Source organism: Sprattus sprattus (genome assembly GCF_963457725.1).
Source record: "Sprattus sprattus genome assembly, chromosome: 8".
Taxonomy (NCBI): Eukaryota; Metazoa; Chordata; class Actinopteri; order Clupeiformes; family Clupeidae; genus Sprattus; species Sprattus sprattus.
In genome coordinates, this window is record NC_137927.1 from 20283784 (window position 1) to 20306102 (window position 22319).

At 47.2% G+C, this 22319-nt stretch overlaps 1 protein-coding gene across 1 annotated transcript in view; it reads left to right on the forward strand.

Annotated features, from left to right (window-relative positions):
- ppfia1 (PTPRF interacting protein alpha 1) overlaps positions 1-22319 on the forward strand; it is a 43339-nt gene extending 21020 nt beyond the window's left edge. The window contains exons 9-29 of the mRNA XM_080843844.1: positions 1494-1628; positions 5532-5615; positions 5832-5963; positions 6092-6154; positions 6265-6344; positions 6444-6594; positions 7582-7805; positions 8143-8374; positions 11012-11136; positions 11523-11692; positions 12065-12155; positions 13008-13019; positions 14154-14235; positions 14449-14649; positions 16324-16386; positions 17776-17951; positions 18101-18198; positions 18970-19145; positions 19294-19362; positions 19472-19640; positions 20702-22319. Of these exons, the coding sequence (XP_080699970.1) occupies positions 1494-1628; positions 5532-5615; positions 5832-5963; positions 6092-6154; positions 6265-6344; positions 6444-6594; positions 7582-7805; positions 8143-8374; positions 11012-11136; positions 11523-11692; positions 12065-12155; positions 13008-13019; positions 14154-14235; positions 14449-14649; positions 16324-16386; positions 17776-17951; positions 18101-18198; positions 18970-19145; positions 19294-19362; positions 19472-19640; positions 20702-20742 (2574 nt within the window). The 3' untranslated portion in view covers positions 20743-22319. The remainder of the gene's footprint in view (positions 1-1493; positions 1629-5531; positions 5616-5831; positions 5964-6091; positions 6155-6264; positions 6345-6443; positions 6595-7581; positions 7806-8142; positions 8375-11011; positions 11137-11522; positions 11693-12064; positions 12156-13007; positions 13020-14153; positions 14236-14448; positions 14650-16323; positions 16387-17775; positions 17952-18100; positions 18199-18969; positions 19146-19293; positions 19363-19471; positions 19641-20701) is intronic.

Genomic DNA, 22319 nt, shown 5'->3' on the forward strand with positions numbered 1-22319 from the left:
GAGCCGGTGATGGCAGAGCCATGTGGCTGAGTATGACGGAGAGCCGGTGATGGCAGAGCCATGTTGCTGAGTATGACGGAGAGCCGGTGATGGCAGAGCCATGTGGCTGAGTATGACGGAGAGCCGGTGATGGCAGAGCCATGTGGCTGCTGTTTCAGCGCTCCACTTTCCCAGTCGGCTCCTTCATGGTGGTCCAACGTAATGCACGTTTCCACACGGTGCTCTATTTCTAGCAGCGGCGGCCCTTCCCCTCCTCTTCACTTCCTGTCCCCTAGCCACTCTTTTGTCCCCTTTGTCCCTCTGTTCCTCTCCGCAGGCCGGTGGAGGGAGGGCTGTGTGTGTGTGTGTGTGTCTAGTGTGTGTGTCTAGTGTGTGTGTGTCTAGTGTGTGTGTCTAGTGTGTAGTGTGACGGGCACTCTTTTAGATGGCAGGAAGAGCCTGCAGTGCCCTGGCAACATTAGGACCCCTCTCAGTGCATTCACAGGCCACTCACCGCAGCAGGCACTGAATAGGACGCCTGCGAGTCATGTTAGTTTACGGAGATGCTCTCCAAAGAGTCAGGGACAGTGGTGTGGCTCCAAAGGGAATGTGCACACACACCAACTCACACATCAACAAACATGCACACACACACACACACACACACACACACACACACACACTCTTTTGCTCTTGCATGCACATACTAGTCCTCCCTCTGCTGTCGCTTGCTCTCTTTACTCTCTTCCCTGTCACTCTCCCTCTCTCTCTCTCTCTGTCTCTCTCTCTCATTTCCCTCTTTTAGTTTTTTCTCGCCATTATGTGCCCAGCTTGTTTTTTGCCCTTTCCCTTCCCTGTCTCCTCTTTTCCTCAGAGCTGACACGCTAAAACAATATTGGCTTAGCGCTGCTAACAGAGAAAGAGCAGAAACGTAGCTGCTCCCCCGCAGGGGATGCAAAGCATGAAGAGGGCCTCTTGTGTTCAGGAACAGCGCTGATAAGCATCTCTTTGCTTACTGTTTATTCACATCGCCAGTGGCCAGTGTTTCACACAGTGCGAGCTGGGCAATTCAGAAACAAAATGTATGACCAATCTGTGTTCCAGCTGATTTTACTCAGTAGCTCTCCCTCCTAGCATGAGAATTGTGTCTATTTGTAAATCAGTATTGTTGACTAAGAGACTTAGCACTTTGAGATCTGTATGATGTAAAGTGCAATACAAATAAAATGTATTATTATTATTATTATCTCTATAACAAACTTTTTATCAATCTTTACTAGCCAGTTTTAGCACAACTGTCCAACTGCTAGCACCTATGTCGGTCTGATTCAACTTTTTTTCAACAAAATTTCTGAATAGGTGGACCATTCCAATCTGGATAGTGTTTTCAGGCACTCATGGAGAGTAGCTTGTAATGCTCTTTAAGTTAGCTTGTTATGTTATTGTTGGGTTCTGAGCCAGTGCCATGTTCTGTGTTCCATGTTCTGTGTTCTGTGTTCCATGTCGACCGGCAGACGGAGGATAAGAACAGGCAGCTGCAGGAGCGTCTGGAGCTGGCAGAGCAGAAGCTTCAGCAGACCATCAGGAAGGCGGAGACGCTGCCAGAGGTGGAGGCGGAGCTAGCACAGAGAGTGGCTGCTCTCACCAAGGTAAGCCCCGCCCCACTTACTGATTCCTGACACTCCTCGTAGCAGAAGATCAGGAGTGCAACTGTGCCTAGCCCTGGATCCTGATTTTCTACACACACACGCACACACGCACACACATGCACATTTCCAGAACAATAAATAATTAATTTAGGTGTGAGGTATAATTTAGGGATAAATCTGGCATGTGTTGCTTGCAGGAGTGTAATAAACTAGCCCACTCTGGCTAAATAACATCTGCTAACTCACACTCCTCTAAGGTGTGATTATGGTTCAGTAAAATACAAATATAATTTTTCTATTCTTACAGTGAAGCTGTATTTTTTTGTATGAAAGAGATAAGATGTCAGACATTTTCTCACAGCAGATATCCCCAGATTTGCTGCACAGACTGCCATTTCAGCATTCAATAAGTGCAGTTTTAGTAACCCTGATATACAAACTACCACAAGGAACCGTTTGTAGACCTAACCACATTTACCTTGCAGCCACTTTTTCCAGCAAAGCTGATATTCACAGTTTCCTTGATTTTGTTTTCCCTCAAATGTTTGTCGGCTTCTTTATCTGCGACCTGGCGTGGGGAGCCTCTGGAGCTTTGAGTACCAACAGTTTGCTGCCTCATGTGCTTTCACACGTCTGTTTCCTGTCTTTGCCTTCTCTTGTTTGGTTCTTCTGTCATTTCATTTGGATAGAATTGACCCATTTTTTAGGAATTGATCTCTTAATAATGTTCATGGAATGACTGCCCTGTGTAGACTAAAACAGGCAGCCAAAGCTACACAGCCTCAGAGAGGGGAAACCCTTATTTCTCTCAGCTTGTCAGACAGACCAAACTCAACACTAAGCCACTTGGCCTCTACTACTGGCCCCACTGCTATTGTTTAGGAGCGAGTGCACTCTAAATTAAGGCCTGGAGCTATTTTTGAACAGTCTGGTCCTGTGTTTAGGACACAGCTGGACGGTCATTACTTCAACCAGTTGGACCAAATGGAGTGGACACCATAGGCCGAGACCTATAGTTTCTGATGGTGCTCCTTACTGAAAGACCAAACGAGCATTAAACCTTAATGTGGACCTCTTTAATGCAGTATATGCTGAAGCTTGGCAGCATGGTGTTTTGCCCCTGGGTGATAAACGTCATGTCTGAGAGGGAGAGATAGAAAGGGAGGAGAGACTGCTGTTTCAGCCTTTGGCAAGGACATCTTCTGTCTAATTACCATTAGCAGAATCCCCCACCCACCCCTCAGCTCAGTGCTGTCTGCACCCCACCCCACCGCTCAGCTCAGTGCTGTCTGATTGGTTACTGCTCTCCACACTCGGCATCCCCGCATCCTCTCAGTCCTGTCAAAACACATGTTCCATTTCAGCTCATGAGCTCAATTTTTTGGGCTGTTTAGGAGCCCAGTGTTTCTACATAGCTGTAGTGTTGACAGCTTGGCACGCTTGTGTTGCTTCAGTCCAATGGAATTGTCTCCCTTTCTTGGTTTCTATTATTGCTCAGGCATTTACCTGCACAATGTGATTGAGCTCCTTTTTGTTTTACTGGCCTAGTAATAAGGTTGAGTGTCAAGGTCTGAGCTTTCAGTTCATTGAAACTCTTCTTATCTAACCTTGAAATCTCCTTTGCATCACTTGCAGGCCCTTGTGTCTCTGTGACCCCTCACACCTCAGTGGTTAACTTCAGAAAACTGCCCTGCAGCTCACTCTGTTTGCTCACTGTCTGCAAACTCCTTACTGTGTCGGCTCACTGTGTCGGCTCACTGTGTCGGCTCACTGTGTCGGCTCACTGTGTCGGCTCACTGTGTCGGCTCACTGTGTCGGCTCACTGTGTCGGCTCACTCTGTCTGCTCACGCTGTCTGCTCACTCTGTCTGCTCACTCTGGGTAAGAACACACATGGGCGTCTTTTTAAAAACAGGACGCTAGAAAATGCATTGATTCCTATGGTATGGCGCGCTTTGCGTGTGCGCCTACGCAAAGCGCGCCGTACCATAAGAATCAATGCATTTTCTAGCGTCCCGTTTTTAAAAAGACGCCCATGTGTGTTCTTACCCTCTGTCTGCTCACTGTGTCTGCTCACTGTGTCTGCTCACTGTGTCTGCTCACTGTGTCAGCTCACTGTGTCTGCTCACTGTGTCGTCTCACTGTGTCAGCTCACTGTGTCAGCTCAAGCTGTGGTCTGGTAATCCCTGTGCTAGTGCTCCCAGATCCTAGTGGGGCACTCTCCCCAGCCTCAGTCCTCTTTCGCAGGATGCCATTGTCTTCCCATTGGCTCCTTTTGGCACCGTCTGTGGTCAGGCTGTGGTTGTCTGTACCACTGCCTCTCTTAAACATGCCCCTTTTCCTTGTCCCCATATTTGTACAGTGGAACAGCAAGCCATCTGCTCCCATAAGTGTTTGAAGTCCTCTCCTTTTGTCTGTCTGTGCCTGTGCTCTGCCCTTTTCTTGCTTCCCTTAGCCCTTTAATAGTCTCTCTCTCTGTCTCTCTCTCTCTCTCTCTCTCTCTCATAGTCTCCTTCGTTCTGTCTCTTTCTTTCTTTCTTTCCTCCTCCCTCTCTCCATCTCATCCCATCCTCGTTTTGCAGCAGTGTGGAACACTGTATTTTGTGCCTGTACTTAAGTCTGTACTTCCCTCCCTCTCCACTCATTCTTTCTCTCGCTTTCTCTTTCTCCCTCTCTCTCTCTTTTTTCTCTCCTTCTCTGATTCGTTCTCTCTTTCTCTCTGGTCCTCTGTCCCCTGTCTCTCCTCCCTGCTGTCTCTGGCTGTGTGTAGTCTGACTCTAAGGACTCAAAGGACTCTAAAGCTCAGAGGAAGGTACTCTGCAGTCTCATCCCCATCCCTCCTCCAAACCTCCTCCAGCATTCCCAGCTCTCTTCCTGCCCTCCGCCTGCCTGCTCAGTCTGTGCTCATCCATGCCTCCTCGGATCCCAACCCCCATTTCTAAAGTGCTGTAATCTAACCATAACAGGAAGCGTGCCAGTTCGCTTGGGCAGGAGGCTGCAGGAAAGGCTGGTGCCGCCCACATGGGGGCAGGGTGGGAGCGCGCCGAGGGGCGCTTGGCATTTCAGCTCCCAGCAGGCCTCAGGGCAGGGCTGCCTGACTGGGGTTTTGGAGGGCCACCTCTTCAAAGGGTTCTGGCTGTCCTTCCAACAGATTTGAAAAAATTGCTTTAAAAAGGCATTATTAAAGTAAAAATATATAAGGAACAACGTAAGCGTTATCTGAAGTAATGGATTTGTTCTGAACAGCTGTTGCAGGAAAAAAGCAGCAAACCCCTTTGCACACTGGCCCGTCAAAACCAGCTTCCAATTTGAGACGTTCATGACATTATTTCTTTGGTTTTTCATTTGGGAATTGAAGTGGGACAGTAGAACATGTAGCCCTGTGGGCACGTGAGATGTTTTACTGTTGACCCATGTCCGTCCCCAAACACATACTGGAGTTTATGTAAACTCTGGAGGAATTTTATCTTCACTAACCTCTGTGTTTACTGTGCCGCTCACCACGTGGCTAACTGCCTGGCTAACCGAGAAGGTCGTGTGTGTGTGTGTGTGTGTGTGTGTGTGTGTGTGTGTGTGTGTGTGTGTGTGTGTGTGTGTGTGTGTGTGTGTCGGATCTGTTTGTGTGCCCTGTCTGTGCTGTACGCTTTGGCTTGGCTTTGTACGTTCTTGTGCTTCCTGGAGCATGACGTGCGTGTGTGTGCTGGCTGTGCAGCTCTTCGTCAGGCTTCTGTCTGTTTCTGCTGTGTCCCTTTGGGGTTTGTGGGACAAGCTATTTTAGTTTTGTTCTCTTTGCCATTGTGCATTTTCATTTATAGGTTTGAGGTTTCTTTTTTTTAATCACAGTTGTGTCTTTGATAAACCTCTTCTCAGTTCTTCATTGGTCTCTTTTGAACCCCCCAATCAGGCGGAGGAACGCCATGGCAACGTGGAGGAGCGGCTGAAACAGTTGGAAGCACAGCTGGAAGAGAAAAACCAGGAGCTGCTCAGGGTGAGGGGTCAAAGTTCACCACTCACATGTCATTTCCTGTCAATCATTTTGGACTCCGTGCTCCTGGCAAGATCTATTGGCATATGTACTTGTTTCTGTCCCAGCTTTCGCACAGACATCACTTCTTTTGTCACCTAATGTAAACACAACCTTTCCTCCTCATCAGTTGGATTCAATATTTGTGTGTTTGTTTATATGCGTATTTGTTTGCCAAAGGCTCGCCAGCGAGAGAAGATGAATGAAGAGCACAACAAGCGTCTGTCGGAGACCGTGGACAAGCTCCTGTCGGAGTCCAACGAGAGGCTACAGCTCCACCTAAAGGAGAGGATGTCCGCTCTGGAGGAGAAGGTACTGCTGGACCTCTGGGCTCTGGGCTCGGCCTGGCCAAGTTCAGCCCTACCACTGCTAGCCTGCAACCTGGAATGAGTTCAAATGATTATAAATGAACCAACGTGTTTTCCTGTTCTCTTTTTCAGAACACCCTCATTCGTGATCTGGAGCACACCAAGAAGCTGATTGAGGAAGCTCACCATGAAAAGGTCTGTAGTGCAAGTGCAGGAATAGTTCAGCTCTTAAGGCAGTTCATGCTGCATAGTGTAGGGTGCATCCTGATTCGTGTGTGTGTGTGTGTGTGTGTGTCAACCCTCAGGAGCAGCTTCTGATCCAGATTGAGACCATGAGGGCTGAGAACGAACAGGGCCGCAGTCGGAGTAACTCCTTGTTGCATGGGTAAGCACGGGCACAATCACCTTCCTTCCTATCCTCTGTGGTCTTTTCCCCATGCATCCCTTCTCATCCACTCACTGGCTGGTTGGTGTGCTTGGGCAGGCGGTCTCATTTGGGCAGCACCCCAGACTTCAGGTACCCAGTGTCGGCGTCCTCCATGATGGACAGCCACTCTGACCACTACAACAGTGCGCTCGTGCTGCGGCGACCCCAGAAAGGGCGGGTGGCTGCCCTGCGAGATGAACCCTCCAAGGTGCGTCCTTAACCTTTGACCTTTTCTGCATCCTTACAAGCCAGAAGTTCTACAAAGATAGTGTTGCTTCAGATATTCATTTCTGATTTCACCGTGTTAAGGTGTCATGTCAGGCCATGTGACTGCTGTTTTTTCTATTTGAGTTGAAATTACATGTTAGTTAATTGCAAATGAGAGCAAATTTCTCTTAAAGAGTTCCTTTGATGTTATTGATATAACACAAAAGTGGGGGAGATGTCGTATACGGTAGTCTCATGCCCTTGCGCATATACTTAGGGTTTGGTTATGCGTGAGTGTACACATATGTATGTTTGTTCTATCTGACGGTGTTTTGATAAAATTAGCGAAAGCTAAATATAGCCTACATCGCCATGTAATTGAGTGACCACTTACAAACATTTTAATTAAGAAGCGGTGTCATTGGTGTATTTAATGAGCTTGTATAAAAACGCACTGGGTTCCTTAAAATTTCCACAGCACACTTGACTTTGCTTCTCGACACACCACAGGTTGAGAACCGTTGCTCTAATGTGTTCTGATTTCCTGATTTTCTGTTTGTGACTCTCCTTCCTCTTCTCTGCTTCTCTTTCTGCTTCCTCTCTGGACTACAGAGGCATGTAAGTGGTGTGATGGTGGTAGCTCTCTTCTCTTTGCACTAGGTAGATTTTGTGATGATGTGGTGCTCTGTCCCCATTGCTTCTCAGCAGCAGTGCATGAGTTTGGCTGCTGAGTGTCTCTGAAACCTAAACAAATACTTGTCTGGGGTCTCCTAGCAGAGCATGGTGTATGTGTGTACCCGCTCCTGAATAGCTCTCTGACATGTTTAGCTCATCAGGAAGTTCTCTTATGAGAAGTAGCTCATCCTCTAGTCGAGTGTTCCAAACCAGGTACGTCAGAAGACCTAGAACCCTAAGGCATGCAGTGCATGGAGGAGCCCTACGTTAAGGCACGGATTGAGTCCGTTTTTGTTGGGGTTGTTCCCGTCAGGTCCAGACGCTTAATGAACAGGAGTGGGAGCGCGTGCAGCAGGCCAACGTGCTGGCCAACGTGGCGCACGCCTTCGAGAGTGACATGGACGCGTCCGACCTGGAGGACGACCGCGAGACCATCTTCAGCTCGGTGGACCTGCTGTCCCCTGCCGGACAGGCCGACGCCCAGACGCTCGCCCTCATGCTGCAGGAACAGCTCGATGCTATCAACAATGAGATCAGGTGTGTGTGTGTGTGTGTGTGTGTGTGTGTGTGTGTGTGTGTGTGTGTGTGTGTGTGTGTGTGTGTGTGTGTGTGTGTGTGTGTGTGTGTGTGTGTGTGTTTTCTGCATCATGTAAACTTTATACAAACTTTAGTTTCAGCGGTGGAATGTTAGAGTAAATCATCACGTGTCGTTGGTTTATGGAAAAACTTTCTCATTTTTCATTCCAACCCTTTCTGTATTCTCTGCTGTCAAAGCTTTCAACAGCCTTGCAGGTGTCTGTGTGTGTCTTTGTAGTTGCACACGTAACAGACTGTGTTCATTGTGTTCCATGTATGTGTTGGTTTCCCTCCTCAGGATGATCCAGGAGGAGAAGGAGAACACTGCACAGCGGGCTGAGGAGATCGAGTCTCGGGTGGGCAGCGGGGACAGCCTAGGGGGGCGTTTCCGCTCCATGAGCTCGCTGCAGCCCTCCCTACTGGCCCCTGGCCATGCCGGCTCCTCCCCGCCCGGCTCGGGCCACTCCACGCCCCGCAGGGCCCCACGCAGCCCCAACCGGGAGGTGGACCGCATGGGGGTCATGACGCTGGTGAGCCCCCTGCTCCCCCTACACCAACCACAACCACACCTAAAACGCTCTACACGTCATAAAAGTACCCTGCCAAGACAATAATGATGCACTCATTCTCATATCATCCTCTCACCTGCCACGTGGTTTAACCGGGTGATCATCATCAACTGTGCTCATCCTGTTGGTAGTCCATGTTCAGAATGGAAACACAGAGCACTGTTTACTTGTACACTGTGTTGTTCATACCAGTGATTTCACTCACTTATCTTCAGTAAGCTCAACTAGCTTTCAGTTTGTGTTCAGTAAATTAGATGGTTGAAACATGGAAGGACCTTAATTCTGTGCCTGGACTGCCTGTGTATCCATTCATTCATTCATTCATTCATTCATTCATTCATTCATTCATTCATTGTTAGCATCTTGTGTTAATGGCGTCCTGTGTTGTCTTGCCTTGGTGCTAAGCTTTAAGGGTTGTAATGGTGTTCTGTGTCTGTGTTGTCCCAGCACTACTGCTATGACCCATATGTCATCCAGAGCTCGCTCTCGCATCAGACCGTAGCTTACCTGCCCTTCCCCACTAACACCGCCCCCCTGTACAGCTACCCATGCTACATCCAGGTACACACACAGGCTCGTCCTCAGGGGCATGTGTCTCTCTCTCTCTCTCTCTGCTCTGTGGTTGTGTTCATGATGGTTAAACTGACAGAGATCTGAGTCGTGCACTTTCTTATCTCACCTCTCTGGAGCTCGGCTCGTGTTTAAAGACCCATCTCCCCAGCCTTACAGCTCAACATGTGAGGGCGCTCATGAAAGAGCCTCCTGGAAATCTCCCCGCCTCGCCCTCCATTTCTCCTGAGCTTTTCCTAATCTTTCTTCCTGCCTGTCGGTGCTCTGCTGGGTGCTTTTTTCTTCTCTCTCTCTCTCTCTCTCTCCTTCTCTCTCTCTGTCTTTCTTACCCTCTCTCTCCCTATCTTTCGCTCTTTCTCTCTCTCTCTTTCTCTCTCTCGCTCTCTCTCTCTATCTCTCTCACTTTCTATCTTTCTTTCTTTCTTTCTTTCTTTCTTTCTTTCTTTCTCTCTCTTTTCTTCCCCCTCTGGGATCAAAGGAGGACATGAGTGATTAGGACTGCCCGAGGGGAGGGAAAAAAGTGCCACAGCAAACCAGCACTTACCCTGGAAATGCCAGAGGTGAAAGGCATGCAGGAAGAGAATAGAAAAAAAAACAGAAGCCCATCCTGAGTAGACTGTGATTAAACTGAGGAGAGTGTGCGAGTTGGTGCTTATTTGTCCGCCCCTGTAGATAGTGCATCTCCACGGCTCAACACGTCAAGCCCTGTTCTAATGGGCGAATGCAGGGGCCTCTGTGTTTTGGCCCCGTGGAACCTCTGAGTGGAGAGAGAGAAACAGCAGGGCCCCGGGGATGAGCCTTCCCATCCGCCCCCAGACCCTCCACCCAGCCTGCCTGTGTGCCGTGCTTCTGCTCTGCTTCACACTCAGCATGATTCACTGACCGCCCACTCACTTTGTGTGTGTGTGTGTGTGTGTGTGTGTGTGTGTGTGTGTGTGTGCATATTTGTGTTATCAGTTAGTGTATGTCTGTGCCTGTGAGAACAAGTATCTGTCAGCCTAGCGGTAAGTTGTGAGAGTGCCCCGTGAATCCGAGGCTTAGCTAATGGGGAGTGTGTGTGTGTTTATGCGCAACAGGGATAGTGTGTGTTTGTGTCGGATGTATCCTGTACTAAAGATTGTTTGCGTCTTTGTCTGTGTGTGTTTCTGCTCTTGAGTCCCTCGATCTCCCTCTGGTGTGCCGTGCCCTCTTTCTTTGTCTCTCACCCTCTTTATTCTTTCTCTTCATTCTCTCCCTCCCTCTGGCCCCTGTCTCTCTTTCCCCCTCACATCGTTTTGCCTTTTCCCTCCCTTGTTCTCTCTGGTCCTCTGCTTCTCACGTTCACGGTGCCACTAATTTGCTTTTTTGTCTCCTCCTCTCTGCTTCTCATGCTTCCGACAGCCTAGCGACTTGCGGAAGCACCGCAGGAAGGTAATTTAGTGGAAATGCTTCTGGGCTCCCAGCCCGTGCACACTTAATCAGCCGCGCCGCGCGCCCCCACACTCACACACAACCCTGCAAACCTAAACTCTGTCACACACAAGCACATACACTCACACACACACACTCTCACAGTAACACGGCTTGCTATTTATAGGGCTGGTATTAAATGGGAAATATGGTACTATATTCAGAGGCTGCCCTTTGTTTGAACTTTTAATAGTTTCGTCAAAATCCATATATGCCTAGCGTTTGGTATTTTCATTCAGCTTTATTAGGTACAGAACAAATTGCAGTTTGTCTGTGTCTCTTACAATTGAACATGAAGAGAAACCATAGTTAACAGGACCACCATGAACGTATAGCTTTAATTACATATTAAATCTCTAGTACATCTTTTGAAGACACTGATTAATTACATGTGTTTCAACTTTAAAAGTTTGTGGTTGGAGATGGTGTTTTACCACAATCTTTCAAAGGCCGTCTCTTTTTAACTGCAAATGTTCTCCATGGGCAATCTCAGGGACAATCCATATTGCTACCACTACTGATATTGCTAACTGAGCAGAAGTACTGACTTACTGGGGCTTTCTTTTCATTTGACTTCAGTCTGAGCAGGACGACAAAGCCACCATCAGGTGTGAAACATCTCCGCCCACCACCCCGCGCTCAATGCGTCTCCACAAAGGGGCCATCCACGCCGCCAGTCACGAGGACATCCGAGACATCCGAGGGTAAGTCTCTGACGTTAGCTGTAAGCCCTGCTGTGTGTGTGTGTGTGTGTGTGTGTGTGTGTGTGTGTGTGTGTGTGTGTGTGTATCCGAGACATCCGATGGTGAATCCCTGACGTTGGTCAGAGGAGATGGATAGAGCATCAGTCATGCAGCCACCATTCAGGCATACTCAGACCCCTTGGAATCTGGTGCATTGACATGCCTCAAGCGTTATACTCACCATTAATGGGCTTCTCTCTTTGTTTTATTTATTTTCTGTGTGTGTGTTTACATATCTCTGCATGTGTGTCAGACTATATGTCTTCATCTGTGTGCATAATGTGTGTACTGTGTGTGTGTGTGTCTCTGACTGAACATATGCCTGTGTGATGCATTTCCATCTGTAGTATCGCTGGACTGCAGGACGGTCAGGGCAGCGACCCTAGCAGCAGTAACAGCAGCCAGGACTCGCTCAACAAGGCTGCCAAGAAGAAGAGCATCAAGTCCTCCATCGGGCGTCTGTTCGGCAAGAAGGAGAAGGGCCGGCCCTCTCCTTCCAGCAAAGACTCCAGCCTGGGTAAGAACCGCTAGGCTTCTCCCTTTCACTTTCAGCTCAGAATCTCTCTTCTGGTCTAGTCCCTGTCAGCCCGAGCCATAGTGGGCGTCCACCCAATTTTTCTGGAAACATTCTCCTCTGTAAAGTCAAATTAACGTCATACTTTTAGAAATGTGTTTCAGTTGATCAAGACACATTATGAGTATATCTCGGCGACTCCACAGTATACATCGGCATCACAGTGACATCGTTTGCAGCCCAATACTACAGCAGTGCACATCCAGGAGGAATGGACTGTGTTAGTGGCCTATATCCTGAGTGCCTGCTCCTTGTCCACACTAGTGCTGCTAAGCTCCCTAACTCTGTGACCCCCACCCCCATCTCTTCACACAGCCGGGACCCCAGAGGGAGAGGGCTCTCCAGACGGACTGGGGATCAGCAAGCTGGGCGGCCCATCGGAGAAGAACAGGAAGATGCAGAAGAAGTAGGTGTTTCACTTCCTCTGCTGCAGACTCGCTTTAGCAGAGTGATTTGTTACAGTAGGCCCCCCCCCCCCCTCAGTTCAGGAATGAGCTGTGTGCGCTTCCACATCGGATGTGGTCATGCCGCAGTGCTAAACGCAGAACTGGTGACAATAGAAAAAGTTGTGTGTGTGTATATTTGTGTGTGTGTGTTTGTGGTGGTTTAGTAGCCACATCGAGGCAGTAGTAACACTGGGTAACCACACTGCTGAGAGGGGCCGCAAAAGCAGTCCGTCACCACACCTCCATCCAGTTCCCTTTGTACGTTGCTTTAAACAAAAGTGTCTGCTAAATGACTAAATGTAAATGTTCACTGTCTGCCTCCCAGCCCGAACCCCCAGCTCTCTCCACACTGCTCTTCATATGTGGCCCCAGGCTCTCACTTTAGCTTCACAGCATAGGCCGGACAGCCAAGGGCTAACATGTGCTTGATTTCAGATAATTCGTGCCATAGCATGAACTCCTGACCCATGTTTAGTAAGCACAGGTTTTAGCTCTTGGCTTGATGGTTATCTAGAACCTTCTCTGACCCGTCTGTAGTGTTCCTTTGCAGCGCAGTATCATTTATGTCAGTCCTTTCAGTTTCATTCATGCAGTTCATTTGATTACTTGTCATTTCTGCTTAACATCAGTGTGTGGCTATTAAATGCAGCTAGTCAAATCTCTGTAAATACTTTTCATGTTGCTCTAATCTAGATGTTGCCGCGTAATTTGCTTCAGATCACATTTTCCTTTGTTATCATTTGTTGTGCGATTGCTGATTCTGGATTATTCCCTCTCTTATTCCATCCTGTGTGTGTCATGTAAATTTGTAGTCCCAAAACAGGGTAAGTGGCTCCATTTGGCCTTTTACTTTGGCTCTCTCTGCCACTCGTCTTTTTTTTCCCCGTCTGCTTCAGAGTGTGGTTGGCATGGCTTCCCTTTGAATAACTCCCAACGGCTGTCCTCCCAGATGCCTGAATATGCACATACAGTGCATTTCTTCCTTTCCAAACTACTAACTCAAAATGTGCCTCAACCTCAGAGACTGGCATTGTATTCATTCAAGTGTGGGTTTATTACTCTTGTCATTGCAGTGATATTCTTCATGCCATGCTGTGTGCAGTCTTGTTGTCTCTGGACTGGGCCATGTTATTAGGCTGAATTGCTATGAGGTTTTTCACTGCTGTCATAGTAAAAATGTGGAGCAGCGCCCTCTAGTGGTGCAACCAGCTCTGCACGCCACATTTGTGCAGTAATCAAATGTTTGTTTTGCAAGGGTATTACTTAACAAGGTTTAAACACATTCAGCATGCACCATATACAAATCAACTATTAAATCTACCTTTCAGACAATGGTGTTATGTAGTGGATGTGCTAGTTGACTAACACTGGTCTTGTTGTGCCTGCCTTTGTTTATGAATTCTCTCTCTCAGTACTGTAGTTTCACCACCACGTCAGCCACAGACATGTCTTGGATTATTTTTACATAATTATCATATAATTATATTTTAAAATTTCTTAACTTTTCCTCCGAGGTATCATGATTGACAGCTTCTTGGATGCTCATGTGGTGGTTGCAGTCATACTTTAGCCTTAAACTCCCCCTCCCCCTCTCCTTGTAATGCTGTTTGGTACCCGTCTGGGAAATGTCGGTCTCCTCTCAGGCCTGTTTGTGTTCTTAAGCCCTGTTAGTATGGCTGCCAAAGGATCTTTCTCATGTGTTTACCGCTGTGATGGGCTTTTCCAGTGCATTGGCATTTTTCCCTGTCAGAATTCAAGCATGAGGAGTGTGTGTGTGTGTCTGTCTTTCGTTTGCCACCGGTGTCTTCCTCTCAAGCCTGGGACTAACTCTTGTTATGTTGGACTGTAGGCATGAGCTCCTGGGTGAAGTGTGCGGTGGGCCTGTGTGTGTTTGTCTTGACTCTGTGTGTGTATTTGTGTAACAGCGTGAGTGTGACCTGCTTGTGTGTATTCCACAGGCATGAGCTCCTGGAGGAAGCTCGTCGGCTGGGCCTGCCCTTCGCCCAGTGGGATGGGCCCACCGTAGTGGTCTGGCTGGAGGTACGAGCACACTTGAATACGAACGAACCTTCAGCCACTAGAACTGGGAAAATACAGTCACCTACCTAGTAACTTATTCTCTTAATGCAAGCATATCTGCACTCATGCAGGATCCTTCTGCTGCCATTTGTTTTTTTTAACTAAGTTAAAACCGTGCCTCTGGGCTATGAAATGAAGTAATTTTGTGCTCTCTCGCTCTCTGAAACCCTCCAGTTGTGGGTCGGGATGCCCGCCTGGTATGTGGCGGCGTGTCGTGCCAACGTGAAGAGTGGCGCCATCATGTCCGCGCTGTCTGACACGGAGATCCAGCGGGAGATCGGCATCAGCAACCCGTTGCACCGCCTCAAGCTGCGGCTGGCCATCCAGGAGATCATGTCCCTCACCAGCCCCTCGGCACCACCCACCTCCAGAACGGTACCCACACAACTGGACATACAAATGTGCATACACACAGTCACACACAAATAAACCTCTTGTACAAATACATATATACATATATATTCTTTTCACAAACATTAATACTCTCATAAATACATACACTAAAGTAGTAGTTCTCAACTGGTCTGGCCCTGGGACCCAAGTTGCAACCCATCAAATAAACAGAAAATATATAAACAATACATTTTTATGCATTAAAAACAAATTCATCTTTTATTCTTCATCAAATTAGCTTGTTGTACAATCATACAAGTTGACTTCTTTATCACACACAAAACTGCTCATAGCATAGCTAATCTCAATCACATGCTAATAGCGCATTACGAGATAAGACGCGACCAGCAGTATAATTACAGTGATTAGCTAAAGGTTTTCTTTCTGTAACATAATTATGAACTCTAACACAAAGAGTGGCATCCCTATAGACAGCTAATAAGTCAAAGCGTTCCAGTGCTACTCTAACTGGCTCTTCAGACTCTCATACAGTAGGCTATGCATCTGCTGCTCATGCAAAACTTTGTCCATCTTTATCCAACGGCTCCTATTTCCTTTGTGATTGAGGCATGAGAACAGCAAAGACTCCGCTTTTTCCTTTCAAAATAAAAGCTACTGTTCACATATAACCTCAACAAAAGTCATGTTCTGAAGGAACACAGATATTCTGCGACAGTTCACGACCCCACCAGTTGAGAAACACTGCACTAATGTCCTCATATGTGTCTGCAGACCTGCACTCTAGAATAAATGATGAAGGATTGGCTTAGTGGTTAAAAGTGAACGACACTGCAGCTGGAGGTACACTGTGGTCCTGTCGAGGCTCTCACATTTCAGCACAATGTTCACACCAAGCAGTGAAAATCCAGATTCAGAATGTGTGACTGTCAGCCCACTGCCTTTAGTCAGCCATCTGAATGAGCTCATTAGCGTAGCCCTGAGCCAGAGCCAGAGGGAGAGGTCATATGGGGAAATCAGCTGCTTCAGAGCAAGGGTGGGGCAAATCTGTGGCAGAACTTTAACTCTCTGAGCCTGGAATTCCACTCCTGGTCTACCCTGTAGTTCACATTGAGAGCTTAGAGCTCAGCGTGGTTTTTCCAGAGCTAATTCTTTCAATATGAAGGGTGTTTTCAATGAACTGCAAAATAATAGATTAGAATCAACAGAGGAGTGATTTGCCTCTGTATAAATGAGTGAGTGCTTTCCAGCACTGAGAGTCCCAGGATCAACAAACATTACAGCTATTTTACTGTCGTTGATTATCAATCTTAAGTGCCTTCTCTTCTTTTAAACAAAGAGTTCCATAACCTGTAGGCCATCAATGATTTACATGGTAGATGACCAACTCTTTCTTCTTGATTGGGGCATGCCTTTCTTCCTTCACACTAACATTTGAGGCCAACAGTCTGACTGCACGGTGCACTCCAAGGACTGTTAACCAATGACTGATTTTGTTTTCTTCTTCATTTGATAATTGGTTCCTAATATGCCTGCTACTCATTAACATTCCTGTGCTGTGATGTTCTTTCCTCCTCTCCTCTCCTCTCCTCTCACAATGCTCTCACTCTCTCACTGGACTGTGCTTGTCACTCACTGGGGTCACTCGATTGGGGGTGGTGGCGGTTGGTCCGTCGTGTCACTGCTCATGTGATTTAGTCCACGGGAAACGTGTGGGTGACGCATGAAGAGATGGAGAGCCTGGCGGCCACACCTCCCACGGTTAGTCACCTGATTGGTCAGATCCTTGTGGTCGGCTCCACCCACCCCACCCTAACCCCAACGGCTGTGTGAGTGGTGTGGGCACGGGAGCGCACACGAATGTCTCTAGAGTACATCTATGTAGTCTATAGAAGTCCTTTTTTAAACTTGCATCTGGAAGTGTGTGTGTGTGTGTGTGTGTGTGTGTGTGTCTTTTCTAGATTAAGTGTATAGTAGAGCATGTGGCGGCTAATTCATAGTCGTCTAACTGTTGCTGGCTAACAAACCTCTTTTGCTTTTTTCCACGCTAACGCTAACCATGCTAACCTCAGGAGGATGACGAGGGCACCTGGGCCCAGGTTTGCACTTGTCTCTCTCTGTGTGTCTGATATTAAACTTTTAATTGGCGTGCCTCTGCCAAATCTCATGTTTTCAGTTTGATTGTGTATTTCTGTCATACTTGACTTGGTTTGTCAAGGGTGTGCCCAGTCCTTTTTTCAACATATTATCTATCAACAACACTTTGATAGTCATAGCCTTACTCTAATACATCCAACATCAGAATTCCACCTAACCTCTGTTTGTTCTAAAAGGATAATTTGCCAGCGAGGACAGCCCTGCCATGATGTGGGTTGCATAGCCTCATAACCACCCATGAAAGCTTTGCCAGAGGAATATTACATTACTGACATACAATCCAAATGACAAAGACTAGAAATAGCAGGCCCACCTTCATAATGCAGCCAAACCGTTTAAGAAGAAGACACTGTCTGTTGTCTAGCTCTTGTTGTGTTACACTGAATAAGGGACCTATTGTGGGATCCCACCACAAAAAAAAGAATATTAATTACATTTTTTTGACAAAAGCTTCCATTCAAGACTGTATGAATAATAAATGTAGACCTCTTCTAGACCATCCATATTAGCTCTGTTGTAGACATCTTGATGTCATATGAGTATAGCGGAAGGGTAGGAGTTTTGTGCTGATGACTAAGCAGTAACGAGTGTAAGATAGTGTTGAGTCATTTACTTCACTAAATGTCATAGCTAGTAGGTGGTAAATAGCTAGGTGGTAAATAGCTAGGTGGTGCAGGTTGGTTCTCATTGTATAAACTGTTTTACCCAAACAAGGTTTCCCTAGAGATCTTTGTGTTGATGGTTTATTTCAGTTCTTGTATAGTACAGTCTAGTATAGCTCACTGTTGTGACCATCATTAGTATTCATCACCACCTCTCTTGAGAGCACTGGACACCGTGCTCGCTTTGTGCTGTTGCTCATTAGTTGACTTGTAGTAGCTGTGGGTGAGGCATGTGTGTGGGACTTCTCTTCCCCTGTAGAAGTGGTAGTGGTGGTAGTAGATGGCACAGTTGTGGTTAGATACCTGACTGAGTGTGTGGGTGTCCATTCAGACCCTGGCGTACGGCGACATGAACCACGAGTGGATCGGCAATGAGTGGCTGCCCAGCCTGGGCCTGCCCCAGTACCGCAGCTACTTCATGGAGTCGCTGGTGGACGCACGCATGCTGGACCACCTCACCAAGAAGGACCTCCGGGGACAGCTCAAGATGGTGGACAGCTTCCACAGGTTGGCTACTCCATCATCTCATGCCTCATCTTGCAAGTCGCTCCTTTATTTTAATTAGGGGCTGATTGAATTTGCAGCCGATACAAGCATCTAGTGGTTTCTGCTGTGTGGATGCTCAGTGTCGCCCCCTTGTGTGCGTGCCTTTACAGGAACAGCTTCCAGTGTGGGGTGATGTCCTTGAGGCGGCTCAACTACGACAGGAAAGAGCTGGAGAGGCGACGAGAGGATGCTCAGCTAGAGATTAAAGGTAGAGCCCCAGGCGTCTGAATGCATTGTGACTACATGCATATATGTGCTGCATGCTGACTCTAGTGGTGGTTGTGGTAGCCATTAATCTTTTTTCCTCTGAACTTTTTGTTTTGTTTTGTTTGTGTCACAATTACCTCCTGTAATGGTTTGTTTTGTGTTTTGTGTTGTTTTGTGGACCAACTGAAAAGCATTTCATGTACCAAGTGGCTGCATATTTCATCTTAACTGCCACTTTGAGGTTTCCAACCGTTTCTGTTTGTTTACGAGTTACCAAGTGGCTTAATCACTGTCATCTCATGTTTACTCTTTCATTTCATCTGGCTCAGAAATGCCATTCTTGCCACCAGCAGTAATGCCTCTAAGTCCCTCTGGCTGTTTTCCGGTGAAAGCCAGCGTGTCTGGTCTGGGTGTGTGTGTGTTTCAGACGTGCTGTTGTGGAGTTGTGTGTGTGTGTGTGTGTGTGTGTGTGTGTGTGTGTGTGTGTGTGTGTGTGTGTGTGTGTCAGACGTGCTGGTGTGGAGTAAGGAGTGTGTGTGTGTGTGTGTGTGTGTGTTTCAGACGTGCTGGTGTGGAGTAAGGAGTGTGTGTGTGTGTTTCAGACAAAGTCAAAGTAGCTTTATTGTGAACTACTTCACATGTGAAGACATACAAAGCAGTCGAAAGAACGTTTCCCACTCTCCCCACAGTGAAACATATAAAGTGCACAGGCACAACAGATAAAAAAATACGTACTGGTGTGGAGTAATAAGCGTGTGTGTGTGTGTTTCAGACGTACTCGTGTGGAGCAATGAGCGGGTGATCAGCTGGGTGCAGGCCATCGGGCTGAAGGAGTACGCCAACAACCTGCTGGAGATCGGAGTCCACGGTGCGCTCCTCGCCCTGGACGAGACCTTCGACCACAACACCATGGCCCTGCTGCTGCAGATCCCCACGCAAAACACACAGGTGCCCACTTCACTTCACACACACACACACACACACACACACACACACACACACACACGCTCCAGGCTATCTAGTGTTTACAGCCTGTAGCAGTGAAGTAAGGTGAGCATGTGTATTGGACTCAGTGTCCCTGTGTGTTTCTGTGCAGGCCCGAACTATGCTGGAGCGAGAGTACAACAGTCTCCTGGCTGTTGGGACGGAAAGAAAGATGGAGGAGGTGAGCTGCCCTGCGAGACCCTCACATGCACACAGGCATAATCAGTGGCAACCTTATTCCCCCTCTCCTCTGAGCGTCCCCTCTCCTCTCTCTCTCACTCCTCTGTCAGGACGATGACAAGAACTTCCGGCGGGCCCCCTCCTGGAGGAAGAAGTTCCGTCCCAAAGACGTCAGGGGCATGAACATCGGCGCGGCCGACACACTCCCCGCCAACTTCAGGATGACCAACAGCAGCGCCTCCTCCCCCGCCATGCAGCCAAAGAAACTCCAGATGGACGGTACGTGCGGGCCAGATGAGGAGGTCTCAGAGGAGGAGGAGGAGGGGGGTGGGTGGAACCATGAACATCACCAGTGATAGTTCTGCACATGATGCGCTCTACACACTAATAGAATGTGTGCTTATTGCCAATGCCATGCTTTGAGTGTGTTTGCTTGTGTGTGTGTGTGTGTGTGTGTGTGTGTGTGTGTGTCCTAACTGTTTTGGTCTGTGACTAACTGCACGTCCTGTCCTGCTGCATGTTGTCGTCCTGATTGGGCCCCACAGGAGCGCAGAGGCTGGACTCTGCCACCATCAGGACCTACTCGTGCTAACCAGGCCTGTGAGCCCGGCGCAGTCTGACAACACAGCACCATGGTAAGTGTGAGCTGCGGCAGCACAGGCCGTAAACCCTAACCCTAACATGGCTGCCTCCTTTATTATCAAATGATCTCGGTTCAATTACTTTACTTATGACTATAATAAGTTATGTATTACTTCTAATGACTTGTGTCTAGTGAATGAATAGTTGCTTGATGTGAAAGGTTGCTGCTAACATGCTGTGCTCTGTCAGAGCTGTATTTGGGAGAGATGTGTGTAATGGCCTGGGCATGCCTGCGGCCAATAAGTGCTGAGTGGGAGTTTGGGAGTAGCAGTAGCAGTGCCGTGTCAGCACCAACGACTTGACAGAATAACAAGCAAATGGCGGCTCCTCTGCTATGCTTACATTTAAATGGCTGATTGTTTGGCTGAAGAAATCTTGGCAGTAATGCATCTCTGTCCTCTGCTTCTCTCTCTCTCTCTCTCTCTGCGCTCTAATTCTCTTTCCCTCTCACCCCACCTCCATTTTTCTCTTTCCCCCCCTTCTTTTTTTTTTTAAACCTTGATTAATTCTTTCACTTTCTGTCCATCCATCTCTCCCCCTCTTTGCATATTGGTCTGTCTGTCTTTCTCTGTGTCTTTCTCCATCTCCATACTCGTCCCATACTTTTCCTTTCCTTCTATCTCACTCTCTTCTCCCTGTTTATCACCCCCTTTCATTTTCCCTTTCTTTCTCTCAGTTTATGCTCATTATCTCTATAGGTGATGATCTTGCCGAAGAGGTGGACCTCTCACCGAGCTGAGCTCTAAATGGACGAGGACTCTTAAGATACTATATCATGGAAGATCGCATTTGCAAATCTCCCCCGATAGCCTGGAGAACATATTTTAGATGTAATGATTATTATATTTATCTAAACCAATGGGACATTTCATTTATGTAGTTCTGTTCTGTTTGTCTGTAAAAATATATATTTTTGTTTGTCGTCCCCCCCCCCACACACATAATTTCTCCTGTTCTTCGTCTTTATCATGCTTAACTCTTTCAGATGTAACTGAATGTATCATGAGTCTGAAGTTTGTATATTTATCTTACAAACGTTATCTAATCGTTTTATTCTCACCTTGTTATCATCCAGATGTACTTTTGCTCCTCTCTGCCCGTCTTTGTTTTTAATCAAACTTAAGCTCAAGTGACTTTATCGTGTGATTTTAACTTAATTTCTGTCACCCTTTTAGTTGTTATGGAGCATATTGGTGTTGATCATTTCTGTTTTTTGGTCTTTAAATGCGGCTCTTTAGGTCAACTGTATTATGTGAATATCAGAACAGGTGCAAACCATAGACTGAACCTTCCTCCTCAAACTGATGAAGTGTGGATGCTTGACAGTGGAGCATGACACAGACCCTTCCCCTTTACTCCTCGGAACCCTGTGGGACATTCGTGTGAAACGGTTCATCCCCCTCTTTCTACTTTTCCTGCTAAACCAAAACGGAACTCTTGAATAAGCCATAAACGGTAGCGACAATGAGGGCTACTTTTTTTCGGAGGCATCCTTTTTTTGGACAGAGGTGTTCCTACCGAAAAAGCCAGGTTATCCGGTGATCCTTGTGTGCTGAAACTCTCCATTCCTACACTCTCCCTCTGCACAAGAGACACGTGCGAAGGCAAAAGCATCAGTATGAGTGCGCCCGTGTGTGTGTGTGTGTGTGTGTGTGTGTGTGTGTGTGTGTGTGTGTGTGTGTGTGTGTGTGTGTGTGTGTGTGTGTGTTGCGCTGAATGCTTCTCTGACAGGACCAACCCCACTGTGGCCTCAACTCAAACCACGTGCTCCACTCTCCAAAAGAGAGCTGCATGTCCCCACCATCTTTAATCCGCTGTACTCATCCTTGAATCAAGCCTTATTGTTCTCTGTATCTCTCTTCTCTTGTTTGTGTTCTTTTTTTCTATTCACTCTCCATCCTTATGTGTGCTTCTTTCTGTCATCTTGTAGGCCTATTTAGAAGTTGCCATTTGTTATTGCTCTTTCTCTTTTGGATCATCTTAAAGGCTGGATGATTTTTGTTTTCCAACAAGGAAGTTAATATTGTGATAAGGTCCCTCTGAACTTCTATGAGCAAATAATGTAGAGGAACTGAAGCTATCCCTTACCCTCCCAGAAAGTGCTGACATGTTGGTAGTTTTGTCATTGTTATTTGTGCTTTAGGCATTTATGCACACTTCAAATCATGTTAGTGTCCTGTTTTTAAATTGTCTCCCATATCACGGTTTAAAAATCTCTTGTAACAGAAATGATGTACAGTCTGAGTACTTATGAACTATTTTTATCACAGTATTATTTATTGCTTCCTTTCAATAAAATACTGAAACTTATTTTCC